Below are 12,942 nucleotides of genomic sequence, written 5' to 3'. Positions count from 1 at the left end.
TTTTCTACATCTCGTTTAGCTTCCGATTCACGTACAAAAGTGAGTCCTAACCAACGCACACACTTTGCGTTCTGCTTTGGCTCGGGTAGAAATGAAATTCCGGATCTATTTTTAACGTACGGGCATTACGGCTTAGAACGCTGCACGTAAATAAAGTTGAATACTACTTTACAATACAACGGTTCGGAACATAGATATGCCAAATAGCTGTTCCTGTGTGGAACTTCGCTGCCGCTGCATGTAAACACTAGATAGACACTGCTTTATGCGCCAGAATTGTTCTGGATCGAAGAAGCATCAGTGAATTTGCCGCAGCCAGGTGCCCGAACAATACACAAAACTTGAAATTACCGGCTCTCAGCGAATAGAAGACATTGGTGTCTTGCCGAATATAAAGTGTTGGGTTGCATGAGACAACAGGATCGAGAAGCAAAACTCTCACACAGGTGGTCTCTGCATGAACAGCGTTCATCGACGCTGCCAGCTGTGTAAAGAGATTATCACTAGACCGATCCCAAATTGGCATCGTTGGGTCAAAGCCAACTGAAACTCCCAATGCCTTTTTTTGATCAGCGCTATCTGTCAAATCAAAGCCTAATAATAAGGTTTTGATTGTTAAACAACACGAAGAAAAAAACACAATAAAATAGAAGCTTTCAGAAGCGGAATGGCTTACTTCCTAAAATGTGGGCTACTAGGCCCGAAGGGGTCGAACAGGGCCTATTTTTTCCTCATGCAGCAATAACTAAATACATGCACTTCCTTCCTATTCTATCCACAGTTGTTTCGCGTTTCCTTTGTCTATTGACATGCACAATAAGAATTTGTACATCGATTTGCGTCTGCACACTTCACCTTTTTGGAAAAAGAGTGTCAATTCCATCATATAAATAAGGACCCAAATTCTCGGGAGCCCTGTCAATCTCGCGAAAGAATACCAAATGGACGCTGAACAACAATTGGGCTACTCGCCCGCTCTTAAGACCTCCAAATTCGGTCTCTCCAATACCCTGAAAAACCACTTTATTGCTGCCTCTGGCGAATTTATCGGTACTTTCATTTTCCTGTGGGTAGCATACATGATAGCCCAGATCGCCAACCAGGACGAGTTCTACTCCTCGCAGGGCTCCAATCCTGCCAAGCTCATCATGATCTCCTTTGGTTTCGGTTTTGGTGTCATGGTTGCCATTTTCCTCACCTGCAGGGTTTCCGGTGGTAACCTCAACCCTGCCGTCACCCTGTCCCTAGTGCTTGCTAGAGCCATTTCTCCAATCCGTGGACTTATCATGATGTTGTCCCAGATGGTGGCCGGCATGGCCGCTGCTGGTGCTGCCTCCGCTATGACTCCTGGTCCAATTGCTTTTGCTAACGGTCTTGGCGGAGGATGCTCCAAGAGCAGAGGTCTTTTCATTGAGATGTTCGGTACCGCCTTGCTCTGCATCACCGTTCTGATGACTGCCGTGGAGCAATCGAATCTTTCTGACTACGCTCCAGTGTGCATTGGTCTGTCGCTTTTCCTGGGTCACTTGGTTTGCGTCTACTACACCGGAGCCGGCTTGAACCCGGCAAGAACATTTGGTCCATGTATCGCTTCCAAATCCTTCCCTGTGTACCACTGGATTTACTGGGTGGGCCCAATTCTCGGTTCTGTTCTTGCTTTCTCCATCTGGCAATTTTGGAAGTTGCTTGATTACGAGACCTGCGTTGCTGAGGAGGAGGATTAGATAACCTAATATTAATATTATTAATAAATTGCCCGTGCTCGAATTTTCGATGCTAAAAGAAGAAATACGCGTAGATTAAATAAAATCCGATGGTGCGTAGATCGGCGAGATTAAGAGAACAGGAGGCCCAAGAGGCGGTCCCGGAACCCAAGAAACAAAAGACAGAGACCAAGGAGCCAGTAGCAGCCCAATTCAGCGAGGACCAGAAGCCCGCAGAGAAAAAGAACAACGACAAGGTGGAGTCAACCAACACTCTACAGGAGGGCGACGCGCTTCCCGACGATCTGGAACTGGAAAACCAGGACGGCGAAAAAGTGGCGATCGCGCAATATGCAAAGGACGCAAAGGTTCTGGTGGTGTTTTTGTATCCAAAAGCATCGACTCCAGGATGTACGCGTCAGGCAATCGGTTTCAGAGACAAGGCAGAAGAGCTGATTAAGCTGGGCGCCACTGTAGTGGGGCTCAGTTCAGACTCGCCTAAGGCACAGACTACGTTCAAAACAAAACAGCAATTGCCCTATGATTTGTGGTGTGACCCGTCAAAACAGCTAATCGGGCTGCTTGGTGCTAAAAAACACCCTAACGGCATCGTCAGGTCGGATTTCATTTTCCAGGATGCAATTCTGAAAGTCAAACGAGTCGGCATCTCGCCAGAAAAGAGTTTCAATGGTGCGATCGAGCTAGTCAAGGGCCTCAGCGAGTGAGTATTATCTATGCGTCTTGCAGACTGTTCGGTTCCTGCGCGGGGAAATGCCGAAGTTTTCGCTATGCAAAGTGCGCGAATTGCCGACCATGACACTGAAAAAAGATCGTCGCTTGTATATTGTCTGCAATTCCAGCTTGAGGCATAAGTGAAGATCTCGGACATTGCGTTCAATGCGAACATAAATGGACAGAGAATAATCGAAATTAACCGGCCAAGCATAGTAGCGAGAAAATTTTTTTTATTGTGCCAGCATCACCGTTGCGGGTTTATGTTCCATTAGTAGAAGCGGCGCCGCATACAGCACGTTTGGTAAATTTGCGCCTTGTACATTCCTGTGGCTCGGAGAGCGCATAGAGATTGTCAGCTATCGACAAGAATAGATTCGATGACTAAAAGGGGTCTCGTTGCATATCTGCGACGGCAGTACTCTAAAAGTGGCCGAAAGATCTGCGCACCACCCGCTGTTTTTCCGCCGTGATTCTCGCATACGCCCACGCTTACTTGAGAGGTACGTCGACGCACGCACTGGCCGTATTGTAGTATCTGCTTTTTTAACCAAGTAGTTTTCAGCAACGTCAGTTGTTGCATCCTGAGAACATGAAACACAAATTTTCTATTGTTTTAGACGCTAAAAAGTTTTCTGTGCATCTATAATGCATCGCTAATAAGTTGTTGCTGCTTCTCACCGCTAAAATAGAAGCATAGGAACAGATATTTCAAGATTATTTCAACTGCAAATTATAAAACCCCTTGGACGTCAGCCTCTCTAAATTTCTCCCGATTTCCCTTTTCCGACTTCGCTCTAATCGTTCATGACCCACTGAATAGTTCCCCTTCTGACAAGAAATGCAAACACCTCTGGTCTTGCCAAATCACTATGGAAAATACTACAGATAATAACATCGACGAAAATCCTAACAAGATCACCTTACCCTCTATTCGAGATTTGGGCCCCGACTTGTCTCCATCGCCGCCGCACCTTCCGCTCCCGAGAGTAGGCCTCCCCCAAATATCAGCGCCCTCCAGATCGCCTGATCAGTCGGCACTTCCTCCCCCATCTCCTTACCTGATCTCATCGCCCTACCCGCCCCCCGGGCAGTACGGCGCCTCTCCCCATCATGCGTACCCCGTTTCACATCCACATTACATCTCTGCATACAACCAAGAGCCAGTCGACTACCGTCCTCCCGCAGGCCCGAACTACTACATGCCGCCCGCGCCCAATACTCAGCCATACGCAATGGGGCACCCGCAGATGGTGCTCCCGCCTCCCTCCCAGGTCTCGTCTCGGTACGTTTCTAAATCTAGCAGCGCGTGGAGTCCTGAAGACGACAAGCTGCTGAGAATGTTAAAGGAGGAGAAGAACTACGGCTGGCGAGAAATCGCCTCGTATTTTCCCAACAGAACGATCAACGCGTGCCAATTCCGCTGGCGACGGCTCGTTGTGGGCGTGGCCGGCAAGAAGCACTCTGACGGATCTGTCTCGCCCAAGAGCGCGCGCTCGAAACTACGCTCTCGTGAGAGTGAGGACTCGGACACAGAAAGGGCCAAAGAGGACGAGAAGGACGGAGACAAGCACAAAGACACAAAGGCTGTCGATCTCAAGCGACTGCTCAACTAATAGACTAGCATAGAACTGTAGAACTAGATGTACCGATATATGTTCTAGACGAACCACACCCGAGACCTGTAGAAGAAAGACACAGGCACGCTACACTGCTCACACAAATCTCCAATATTACTGCTTGTTCTATATGCTTAACGGTTACTCTTGGCAACTCTCTCCAGCTCGTCCTTCTTCTTGATGGCGTACGAGGTAGAAGAGCCCTTGGCGGCGTTAATCAGTTCCTCAGCAAGACACTCGGCAATGGTCTTGACGTTTCTGAAAGCAGCCTCTCTGGCACCGATGGTCAGCAGAGCAATGGCCTGGTTGACTCTTCTGAGAGGAGAGACATCGACAGCTTGTCTTCTAACGGTACCAGCAGATCCAATTCTCGTGGAGTCTTCTCTAGGACCGGTGTTGACGATGGCGTCAACAATGACCTGGAGTGGGTTTTGCTCAGTCAGCACGTTGATAATCTCCATGGCGTGCTTGACGATTCTCACAGCCTTGAGCTTCTTACCGTTGTTTCTACCGTTCATCATCAGAGAGTTAGTCAATCTCTCGACAATAGGACACTGAGCCTTTCTGAATCTCTTGGAGGCGTATCTGCCAGCAGTGTGGGAAACGTACACTGGCTGTCTGATTTGGATGTAGTCGGTCAGAGAGATGTCCTTGACGGTGACGTCTTCAAAAGACCACTTGTTGAACAGCTTCACCTCTTGGGTACCGGCCTGGATGTCTTTAGGGATAGGAGTGGCAAGCTCGACGAACTTGACCTCCACTGGTTCAGAGACAATCTCCTCCTCGTATTGTTCGACTGGTTGTTGTGCTTCGACTTCAGACATGGTTGATTGGAAAGTTTTTCACACTTGAAAATTTTCAAATCCGCGAAAAATACAGTCACAAACTCGACTTTTTGGCACGCGCACGCTACCATTTTTCTTATCCCTGGAATTGACTTTCTGGCCCAATTAGGAAGTCTAAAAACTGCTGGGGTTACCCGGCGTCCTCCCTGCCCCCCGAACCCCTCAAATAACCCGTATGTCCATCACCCGCTCCCTGCAGCATCACCCAATTTTGTCTCAAGGCCAGATAGCACTGAAATCTAGTCACTAGAATGTTCAGCATCCTGGCCTCTGATAATTTCTGTGCGGGGATGTGGGGTATAAATATTTCTGCTCTCCCCTCGTCCTGCCACTTACCATGTCCAGCCTAACGTTCCAGCACGAGGCCCAATTGCCCCATCTTCCGGTCCCTGCTCTACTGGAGACCGTGGACCAGGCTCTCAAGGCTCTGAAACCGCTCGTTTCGACCGACGAGTACCGCCATCTTGAGGAAAAGTCGTTTGAGCTGCTCAACTCTGACATTGTTCAGCTGCTTCAGCAGCATTTGCTCGAAAGCTCCAAGCTCAATCACAATTATTTGGACTCTGACGGAATTTCTCCTACCACGGCAAATGTGTACGGCGATCTCAGAGGCCACACGCTGCCAAGAAACCCCTTCTTCATTTTTGAGGACGATCCCCTCAAATCGATGCCCCCCACACAAGCTTTCCGGGCTTCCATCTTGGTCACCTCGGCGTTGCGCTTTATTGTGGCCCTGCGCCAGGACCTGCTCACGCCGGACACGGCCCCGAAAAGCAAACAACCGCTCTCCATGAGCTCCTACCACAATCTCTTTGGAACTACCATCGTGCCTTTCAACAACGGTGTCACCATAAAAAGATGTACCGAATACCAAAACAGCAGACACATCGTCGTGATGGCCAGATCCCAGTTCTACGTTCTCGAGGTGCTTTCCGAAGACCACCAGATCTGGTTCTCGAAGCACGAGCTGAAGGAAATTCTACTCGAGATCATGGAGGACTCGAAGAAGGAAGACCAGGCAGACGTCTCACGGCACGCAATTGGCTCGTTCACGACTGAACTGAAATCCACCTGGAAACACGCGCGCTCCTGTCTGGAAGGCTCGAACCAGGACGTTCTGGAGATACTTGATAACGCTCTGTTTGTCGTTTCTCTGGACCACGAGGCCCCAGCCAACGACCTGCAGAAAGTGCAGTACGTTCCACATGGAACGTCAAGAATTGACTCCAACGGGATCCAGGTCGGCACCTGTACCAATCGCTACTACGATAAACTAAATCTGATAATCACAGAAAACTCTGTCGCGGCCTGTGTGTATCCTGCTGCGTGCATGGATGGAACCACTGTGTTGCGGTTCGTGAGCGATATCTACACAGACTCGGTTTTGCGGCTAGCCAGGAAGATCAACGGCACGAACTACACGCTCTGGAAGAACGTCAACACCGTTCCGATCAACAGCCAGCTCGATAAGCCCACGTTCCGGAAGCTCGAATTCAAGCTCACTCCTGAGTTACGGTCAGGTCTCCATCTTGCAGAAACCCGTTTAGCAGACATCATCCATCAGCACGAGTACGTCTCCAGAACAGTGACAACTCTTGGAAACAGCGTCTTTGCCAACAAACTTAACCTCCCTGCAGACTCTATCGTTCAACTGGCGATTCAGATTACGTATTATGCTCTCTACGGAAAACCTGTGCCAGCGCTCGAACCCGTTAGCACTCGCAAATTCAGAGACGCTCGAACGGAGCCAATATGCGTCCAGAGCGAAGCCGTGCTTGCTCTTTGCCAGGCCTTCATTTCGCAGACATCAGGCTCCCAGAAATGGAGCCTGCTTCTTGATGCCGTTCACGAGCACTCGCAGAAAATTCGCAACGCATCCAGGGGACAGGGATTCGAGCGGCATCTCAGCGCCCTTAGATCGGCGTTCATACAGCTTGATCTTCTTCAAAAGCTGCATCCAAACGTTCCAAAATGCCAGACGCGACAGGTGCCGCCGTTCTTGTTTGAGCCTGCTCTTGACCATCTGTACAAACCAGAGCTCCTCGTTGCCAATTGCGGAAACCCTGCGTTGCACCTTTTTGGTGTCACCCCTGCAATCCCCACCGGTTTTGGGATTGGCTACATAATTAAGGATGACATGATCTCGATTGTGGCCTCGTCGCAATGGAGACAGACGGACAGGTTTTTGGAGACGTTGGAGAGTGTTTTTGACGAGATTAGGTCTCTATGGAAAGAGGAGGGAAGCGTCTCTGACAAGTCCACAGAGCGCAGCAGGGCCAGAGAATTGGAATCGTACGTTAGCGCGATACCAAAATCGATGCTTTCTAGTAACTACACGTTAAAGAGCTCCAACATTTTGGGCGGATACGACTACTTTGATGTGAACGAGCTAGCAGCAAGGTCTGGGAACAGCACGGCCATGCACAGCAGCATGAGCACACGGTCCAACAGCGCTATGAACATCGATACGACGCGCGATCAGGGTGTGGGAAAGCGCATTCGCGTGAACGAGGACTAGCCGTGGTGGACTATCTGCGAGTCGAGGTGCGGGAAGTTGTATCCAAGGATCAGGTTCGCAGCCACCAAAAGCGAGGCGTTGAGAACGAAACACACCCACAGCGCTCCGTGCTGGGCCAAAATGCCGGTGAAGTTTGGCGAGATCGCTCTAGCAGCGGTTTTCGCTAAATTCACCGTACCCATCACTTTTGGGAGCTCCTCAGAGGTCGTCACAGACGAGAGAAGGATTTGGCGCGGTATCACATCGAATGCTGTGAAAGTTTGGTTGAGAAGCAGGAAAACAGATGCCAATGCTAGAGTTTTGCCAAATAGCGGAATGCAGAGCAGGGCCAGCCCGCAAGGTACCTGTGTGAGGATGGACGACTTGACAGGGCCGACGTGTTTGGCGAACCACGCGGACGGAATTGCAGCGAGTGCTTGTAAAATGTCCAGCGACGAGAAGATGGCTCCGAGAGTCGCTGCCGGAGCGTCAAACTCGTATTTGAAATAATATATGATCCATGCAAGCGGCATGAATCCAGCGCCAAACGAGTCGATCGTAAACGTGAGGAGCAGCTTGAAAAGCATTTTCTGCGTCGATGGCGAGAGCCCCGTGACGGTCTGGTGCTCAACAGTCGATACCAGGAGCGGAGTCGAGTCATCAAGCTCGGCCGGCTCCTGAGGAAGACTTTTATTAGCAGCATTTTCATAGGTTGGGATATAGGAGATTTCACATTTGGGCGATAGCATCAGCATCGAGAGCATCTTCACCGCTGAAATGCCGCAGTAGATGATAAATGTGTATCTGTAGGCGTCTTTATAGACGATATTGTATTTCGAAACCATGGATTGGACGAAAAACCCTGCGACCAGTGCCCCCAGAGATGATCCCGCGCACGCTAGAACGGCGTGCACGGCAAAAACCTCGGGTCGATGATCTGGCGGGGTCAGTTTTGCGAGAACGGCTTCCTCGATCGACTTGAACGGGCCCGTCTCGCTTCCAGACGGTGAAATCACACCTAACACCGAGGCGACGAGAAGCAGGCCGAAGCTATCCGTTCCCGACGCAAACACAGCGCCAGATGCCAGCATCAAAAAGCTGCCAAGCACCATTATGCGGCGATTGCCTATTTTGTTTGAGTTCCACACCAAAATGTACGACAGCAGGGTATCTCCTATCATGGTGAGCGACATGAACAGACCGATCAGGGACTCCTTGATGTGCAACTCCTTGAGATACAACGTCAGCACCTGGTTGGTCAGGCTAAAAGATGACATTCGTACAAACACTGAAAACCACAGCACTTTCGTGTCTGAGCTTGCATGGTTGATGCTCTCTAGAAAGTGCACCATAGTATTTTTCAGATAATAAAAATCAAAAAAAAAAAAAAAAAAAAAAAAATATCAAAATACTTATCTAGCCAAAGGGACATCCCTAATTCCAGGTCGAATCCGAATGAGTACCGATGGACAGCCATTGGTAAAAACCGATAAGGAGCAGACAAGGTCAAAGAAAATTGCCTGTGTTGAATGCCGACAGCAGAAGGCCAAGTGCGATGCCCACGAAACGGCCCCCGAGCCCTGCACCAGATGCAAACGGCGGAAGCTGCCATGTGAGCTGAAATCAGACTACAAGAGAACTTATAAGCGAGCCAAAATAGCACAGTTAGAGAAAGAGTATGAATTTCTTCGACAACGGCTTCAAGGAGACATGAGGAGTACGGAGTATGTTCCGCAGATCACGACGCTCCCTTCCCTGACTGCCGTTAACGCACCTCCTTCGGGCCCGCCACCGCCTCAAAGCATACCGCCAATCCTACCGTTTGTGTCCCCATCCCCATCCCCAGCTACTGCGCCCTCTACGGCGCCAACTGGTCCAGCAGTGATGCGGAACATGACCGAGTCCACCTTTTTTGGCACCAAAGGCCCCGATCCCGTTGCTGTTCCCCGAGTACATATAGACTCGTCTCTGTACACTTGCTCCCCAAAATCACTTGGAGACGTTAATCTTTCAGAGGATCAAATCAAGGCTCTCTTTTACGAGTACGTCGAGCGCTACCACCCTATTCTGCCCGTCGTTGATGTCCACAAGGGCGTGGAAAAGCTGTATAAATTGTGTCCAGTGCTCTTTTGGACCATCATGTACACAGCCCTGCGGAAACACCAGTCGTCTGCCATCTCCAGAGAAGAAAGCAGTCGGCTTTATTTTGCGCTTTCGCCCATTCTCAAGTCAGCTTTGGCAGAGCTCGCAATTGCGCCAATCACGAGATATGCCCCTGCAGAGATGGAAGAGGCCATTCTCAATGTTTCCAGTGTCTTCTCTGTTCAGGCCTTGCTAATATATACCTACTGGCCCCCTCTAAAGTCTTCGTTGAGCGCTGACGCTAGCTGGAACTCGATAGGAATGGCCATTTTCCAGGCGATTAGGATTGGACTCCACGTGCCGGGCCATTCGTCTGACGGCATGAAAACAAATAACATGGATTTGTTGAAGGAGCAGGTGAGAACTTGGCTATGCTGCAATGCGGTGTCCCAAATCATCGGTACTGCTTTCGGCTTTCCTAGTTTTGTCCAGCTCGACACGTCGCTGCTCATGTCGTGCAAGCCCAACACCGCGCTGGAGATTCCTGACTCGCTGAGACAGATGGTGGAAATACAGCTGTTTGAGGACTGTCTGGCCAAAACACTGAACAGCAATCCTCTGGACCCGCTGCGACTGGTGGATGCCTCCGAAAGACTGCCCTTGCTGCAGCTCTTACACAATCAGTTGGACCAGCTGCAGATCAAGCTGTTGTCGGACTTCGCCCATCCTGTCGACGACATGTTGCGGATGAATCTTTACGCTGCCCGACTGCACATTACAACATACTATTTTCTGGACACCGATAGAATTGCACCTTTCGAGCTCACCAAAGGCATGACCAAAGCGTACAATGCTGCGTTGGCCGTCATTATGCACTGCAAAGATGCCCAGGCTCGAGACAAAGGTTTCATGAAATACATGCCTGGAGTCCATGTGCTGACGATCTGGCAGGCCGCCTTCATCATCGCTAAACTGGTGCACTCCTCGTACACCTCGTTTGTGGACGTTGGTGCTGGAAAGGAAGCGTACCAGAGCGCAATCGACCTCGTTCTGAAGGCTTCGGTTGTCAAGCATGATATGGCACACAGATCGTCAGGAATCATGCGCTCGCTCTGGCCTCTGTTCAAGACGCTGCACGAGCGTGGAGACGAGTTCCAGAAAGTCACTGTGCGTTCGCGGATGGCTGCGAGCGTGTTTTTCGACTGCCTTTGGATTTTGCGCGAGAAGAGCGGTATGATCAAGCTGGCACCGCGCGAAAGCTCCTCGAATGTCGATAGTGGAGCTGCAGACGAGGAGTCGGAGTCGGAGGGCTACGAAGACGCTGTGGACTCCGACTCTGCGTCTGACGAGACTCCGGATGATCAGCTTATTGCCAAGGACATCCACGACACGCCGGGTTCGTCTATTTCGTCCCAGTCTCGGAGACGCAGAAAACAGAGAAGCCTGTCAAATACCCTGCATCCGGAATCGTCTGCCCGCAAAATTATCAAAACAATTCCGCTGGACCCCCAACCGATAGCTCTGAGCGACAAGCAGGACCGCGGCAGCGCCACTTCGAGCAGCAAGGCGTCGCCATTTTTGTCACAGTACAAATCGCCTCCGGAGCAGACCAGAGTGCAACCTGAGGTTACAAAAAAGACGCGCAAATCAGACACGGGCGAAAACCGCGAGTTCCCGCTGGACTCGTGGGAGATGGTGACGGACATGGACTCGGACTTCCTGTTCAAGAACATCGATACGGTGATGGACGTGTTTGGGTTCCATGCTGAGTGAAGTGTCTGAAAGACGATCGACGCGCGAGAATTTCTACGTAGTCGTTGAAAAAATTGTTGAAAAAAACCTTTAAAAAAAATAGATACAAATAATTTCGAAATGCCGACCGAACTTCAAGACGTAGTTCCCGACATCGTCATTGGCGGTAGCCAGGATGAGACTCACAACGATCAGTATGCTGGCCAGGAAGGAGACGACAGCGAAAACGAACAAGAAGCACAAAAGGGCAAAAAAGTGAGTTTTGTGACATCTGATGACGAGAAGGAACACGAGGACGAGCTTGAGAGGCGCAGAAAGGAGTTTGAAGAAGGAGGCGGTCTTCCAGAACAGCCAGATAACCCAGATTTTTCATCGCTGACTCCTTTGTCGCCAGAAATCATCAACAGACAGGCCACCATTAACATCGGTACCATTGGTCACGTCGCCCACGGAAAAAGTACCGTCGTCCGCGCCATTTCTGGAGTGCAAACTGTCAGATTCAAGAACGAGCTGGAAAGAAACATTACAATCAAGTTAGGATACGCTAACGCCAAAATCTACAGATGTGACAACGAGGAGTGTCCTGAGCCGGGATGTTACCGTTCCTTTGAGAGCAGCAAGGAGATTCACCCAAAGTGCGAAAGAGAAGGTTGCACAGGCAGATACCAGCTGGTTAGACATGTGTCGTTTGTCGACTGTCCGGGTCACGATATCTTGATGAGTACCATGTTGTCTGGAGCAGCCGTCATGGACGCTGCTTTGCTACTTATTGCAGGTAACGAATCTTGTCCACAGCCACAAACTTCTGAACATTTGGCAGCCATCGAGATTATGAAGCTGAAGCATGTGATCATTTTACAAAACAAGGTGGACTTGATGAAGGAGGAGGCTGCTCTGGAGCACGAAAAGTCGATTCTAAAGTTTATCAAGGGCACGATCGCGGACGGCGCTCCAATCATTCCTATTTCTGCACAACTCAAATACAACATCGACGCTGTTAACATGTGCATGGTGAATTCGATCCCAGTCCCACTGAGAGACTTCTCTGCCCAGCCCCAGCTCATTGTGATCAGATCTTTTGACGTGAACAAGCCAGGTTCCGAGATCGAGGAGTTGAAGGGAGGTGTTGCTGGAGGTTCTATTTTGACCGGTGTGTTCAAAATCGGAGACGAAATCGAAGTCAGACCAGGTATCGTCACCAAAGACGATAACGGAAAGATCCAGTGCAAGCCTATTTTCTCGAGCATTGTTTCGCTGTATGCTGAGAACAACGACCTAAAGTTCGCTGTTCCGGGAGGTCTGATCGGTGTGGGAACTAACATTGACCCTACTCTGTGTAGAGCAGACCGTCTGGTTGGCCAAGTTGTCGGATCCAAGGGACATCTTCCATCGGTTTTCACCGACATTGAGATTAATTACTTCCTACTCAGGAGACTTCTGGGTGTCAAGACAGATGGCCAGAAACAGGCTCGTGTGAGAAAACTTGAGGTTGACGACGTGCTGATGGTGAACATCGGATCCACTGCTACAGGAGCCAGAGTCGTTGCCGTCAAAGCAGATATGGCCAGATTGACGCTCACATCGCCGGCTTGTACCGAGATTAACGAGAAGATCGCTTTGTCTAGACGTATTGACAAGCACTTCAGACTGATCGGGTGGGCTACCATTAAAAAGGGAACCACAATAGATCCGGTTAATTAAGTATGAATAAA

The 12,942-nt window shown here is 50.0% G+C and overlaps 8 protein-coding genes across 8 annotated transcripts; 7 read left to right on the top strand and 1 right to left on the bottom strand.

Moving 5' to 3' along the window:
* Positions 1–941: 941 nt before the first annotated feature.
* Positions 942–1,724, top strand: KL911_003353 (uncharacterized protein; the record flags this gene model as incomplete). Its single annotated transcript, XM_043198524.1, has 1 exon — positions 942–1,724. One exon carries the CDS (start codon positions 942–944, stop codon positions 1,722–1,724), a length of 783 nt encoding a protein of 260 aa, XP_043053684.1.
* Positions 1,725–1,813: 89 nt separating this feature from the next.
* On the top strand, positions 1,814–2,428 carry KL911_003352 (uncharacterized protein; the record flags this gene model as incomplete). The annotated part of the gene is made up of 1 exon (XM_043198523.1): positions 1,814–2,428. One exon carries the CDS (start codon positions 1,814–1,816, stop codon positions 2,426–2,428), a length of 615 nt encoding a protein of 204 aa, XP_043053683.1.
* An 879-nt stretch (positions 2,429–3,307) lies between these two features.
* Positions 3,308–4,051, top strand: KL911_003351 (uncharacterized protein; the record flags this gene model as incomplete). Its single annotated transcript, XM_043198522.1, has 1 exon — positions 3,308–4,051. The coding sequence occupies one exon, from the start codon at positions 3,308–3,310 to the stop codon at positions 4,049–4,051; it is 744 nt and encodes a 247-aa protein (XP_043053682.1).
* Positions 4,052–4,188: 137 nt separating this feature from the next.
* Positions 4,189–4,878, bottom strand: KL911_003350 (uncharacterized protein; the record flags this gene model as incomplete). Its single annotated transcript, XM_043198521.1, has 1 exon — positions 4,189–4,878. The coding sequence occupies one exon, from the start codon at positions 4,876–4,878 to the stop codon at positions 4,189–4,191; it is 690 nt and encodes a 229-aa protein (XP_043053681.1).
* Positions 4,879–5,236: 358 nt separating this feature from the next.
* Positions 5,237–7,417, top strand: KL911_003349 (uncharacterized protein; the record flags this gene model as incomplete). The annotated part of the gene is made up of 1 exon (XM_043198519.1): positions 5,237–7,417. The coding sequence occupies one exon, from the start codon at positions 5,237–5,239 to the stop codon at positions 7,415–7,417; it is 2,181 nt and encodes a 726-aa protein (XP_043053680.1).
* Positions 7,418–7,537: 120 nt separating this feature from the next.
* KL911_003348 (uncharacterized protein) lies at positions 7,538–8,764 on the top strand (the record flags this gene model as incomplete). The annotated part of the gene is made up of 2 exons (XM_043198518.1): positions 7,538–7,893; positions 8,347–8,764. The coding sequence occupies 2 exons, from the start codon at positions 7,538–7,540 to the stop codon at positions 8,762–8,764; spliced, it is 774 nt and encodes a 257-aa protein (XP_043053679.1).
* Positions 8,765–8,851: 87 nt separating this feature from the next.
* On the top strand, positions 8,852–11,251 carry KL911_003347 (uncharacterized protein; the record flags this gene model as incomplete). The annotated part of the gene is made up of 1 exon (XM_043198517.1): positions 8,852–11,251. One exon carries the CDS (start codon positions 8,852–8,854, stop codon positions 11,249–11,251), a length of 2,400 nt encoding a protein of 799 aa, XP_043053678.1.
* A 99-nt stretch (positions 11,252–11,350) lies between these two features.
* Positions 11,351–12,931, top strand: KL911_003346 (uncharacterized protein; the record flags this gene model as incomplete). The annotated part of the gene is made up of 1 exon (XM_043198516.1): positions 11,351–12,931. One exon carries the CDS (start codon positions 11,351–11,353, stop codon positions 12,929–12,931), a length of 1,581 nt encoding a protein of 526 aa, XP_043053677.1.
* Between the last annotated feature and the right edge of the window lie 11 nt (positions 12,932–12,942).

Source organism: Ogataea haglerorum (assembly GCF_019207285.1).
Source record: "Ogataea haglerorum isolate 81-453-3 chromosome Unknown 81-453-3_NODE_9_length_481884_cov_97.824832, whole genome shotgun sequence".
Classification (NCBI taxonomy): domain Eukaryota; kingdom Fungi; phylum Ascomycota; class Pichiomycetes; order Pichiales; family Pichiaceae; genus Ogataea; species Ogataea haglerorum.
This window is presented reverse-complemented; position numbering and strand designations above follow the sequence as displayed.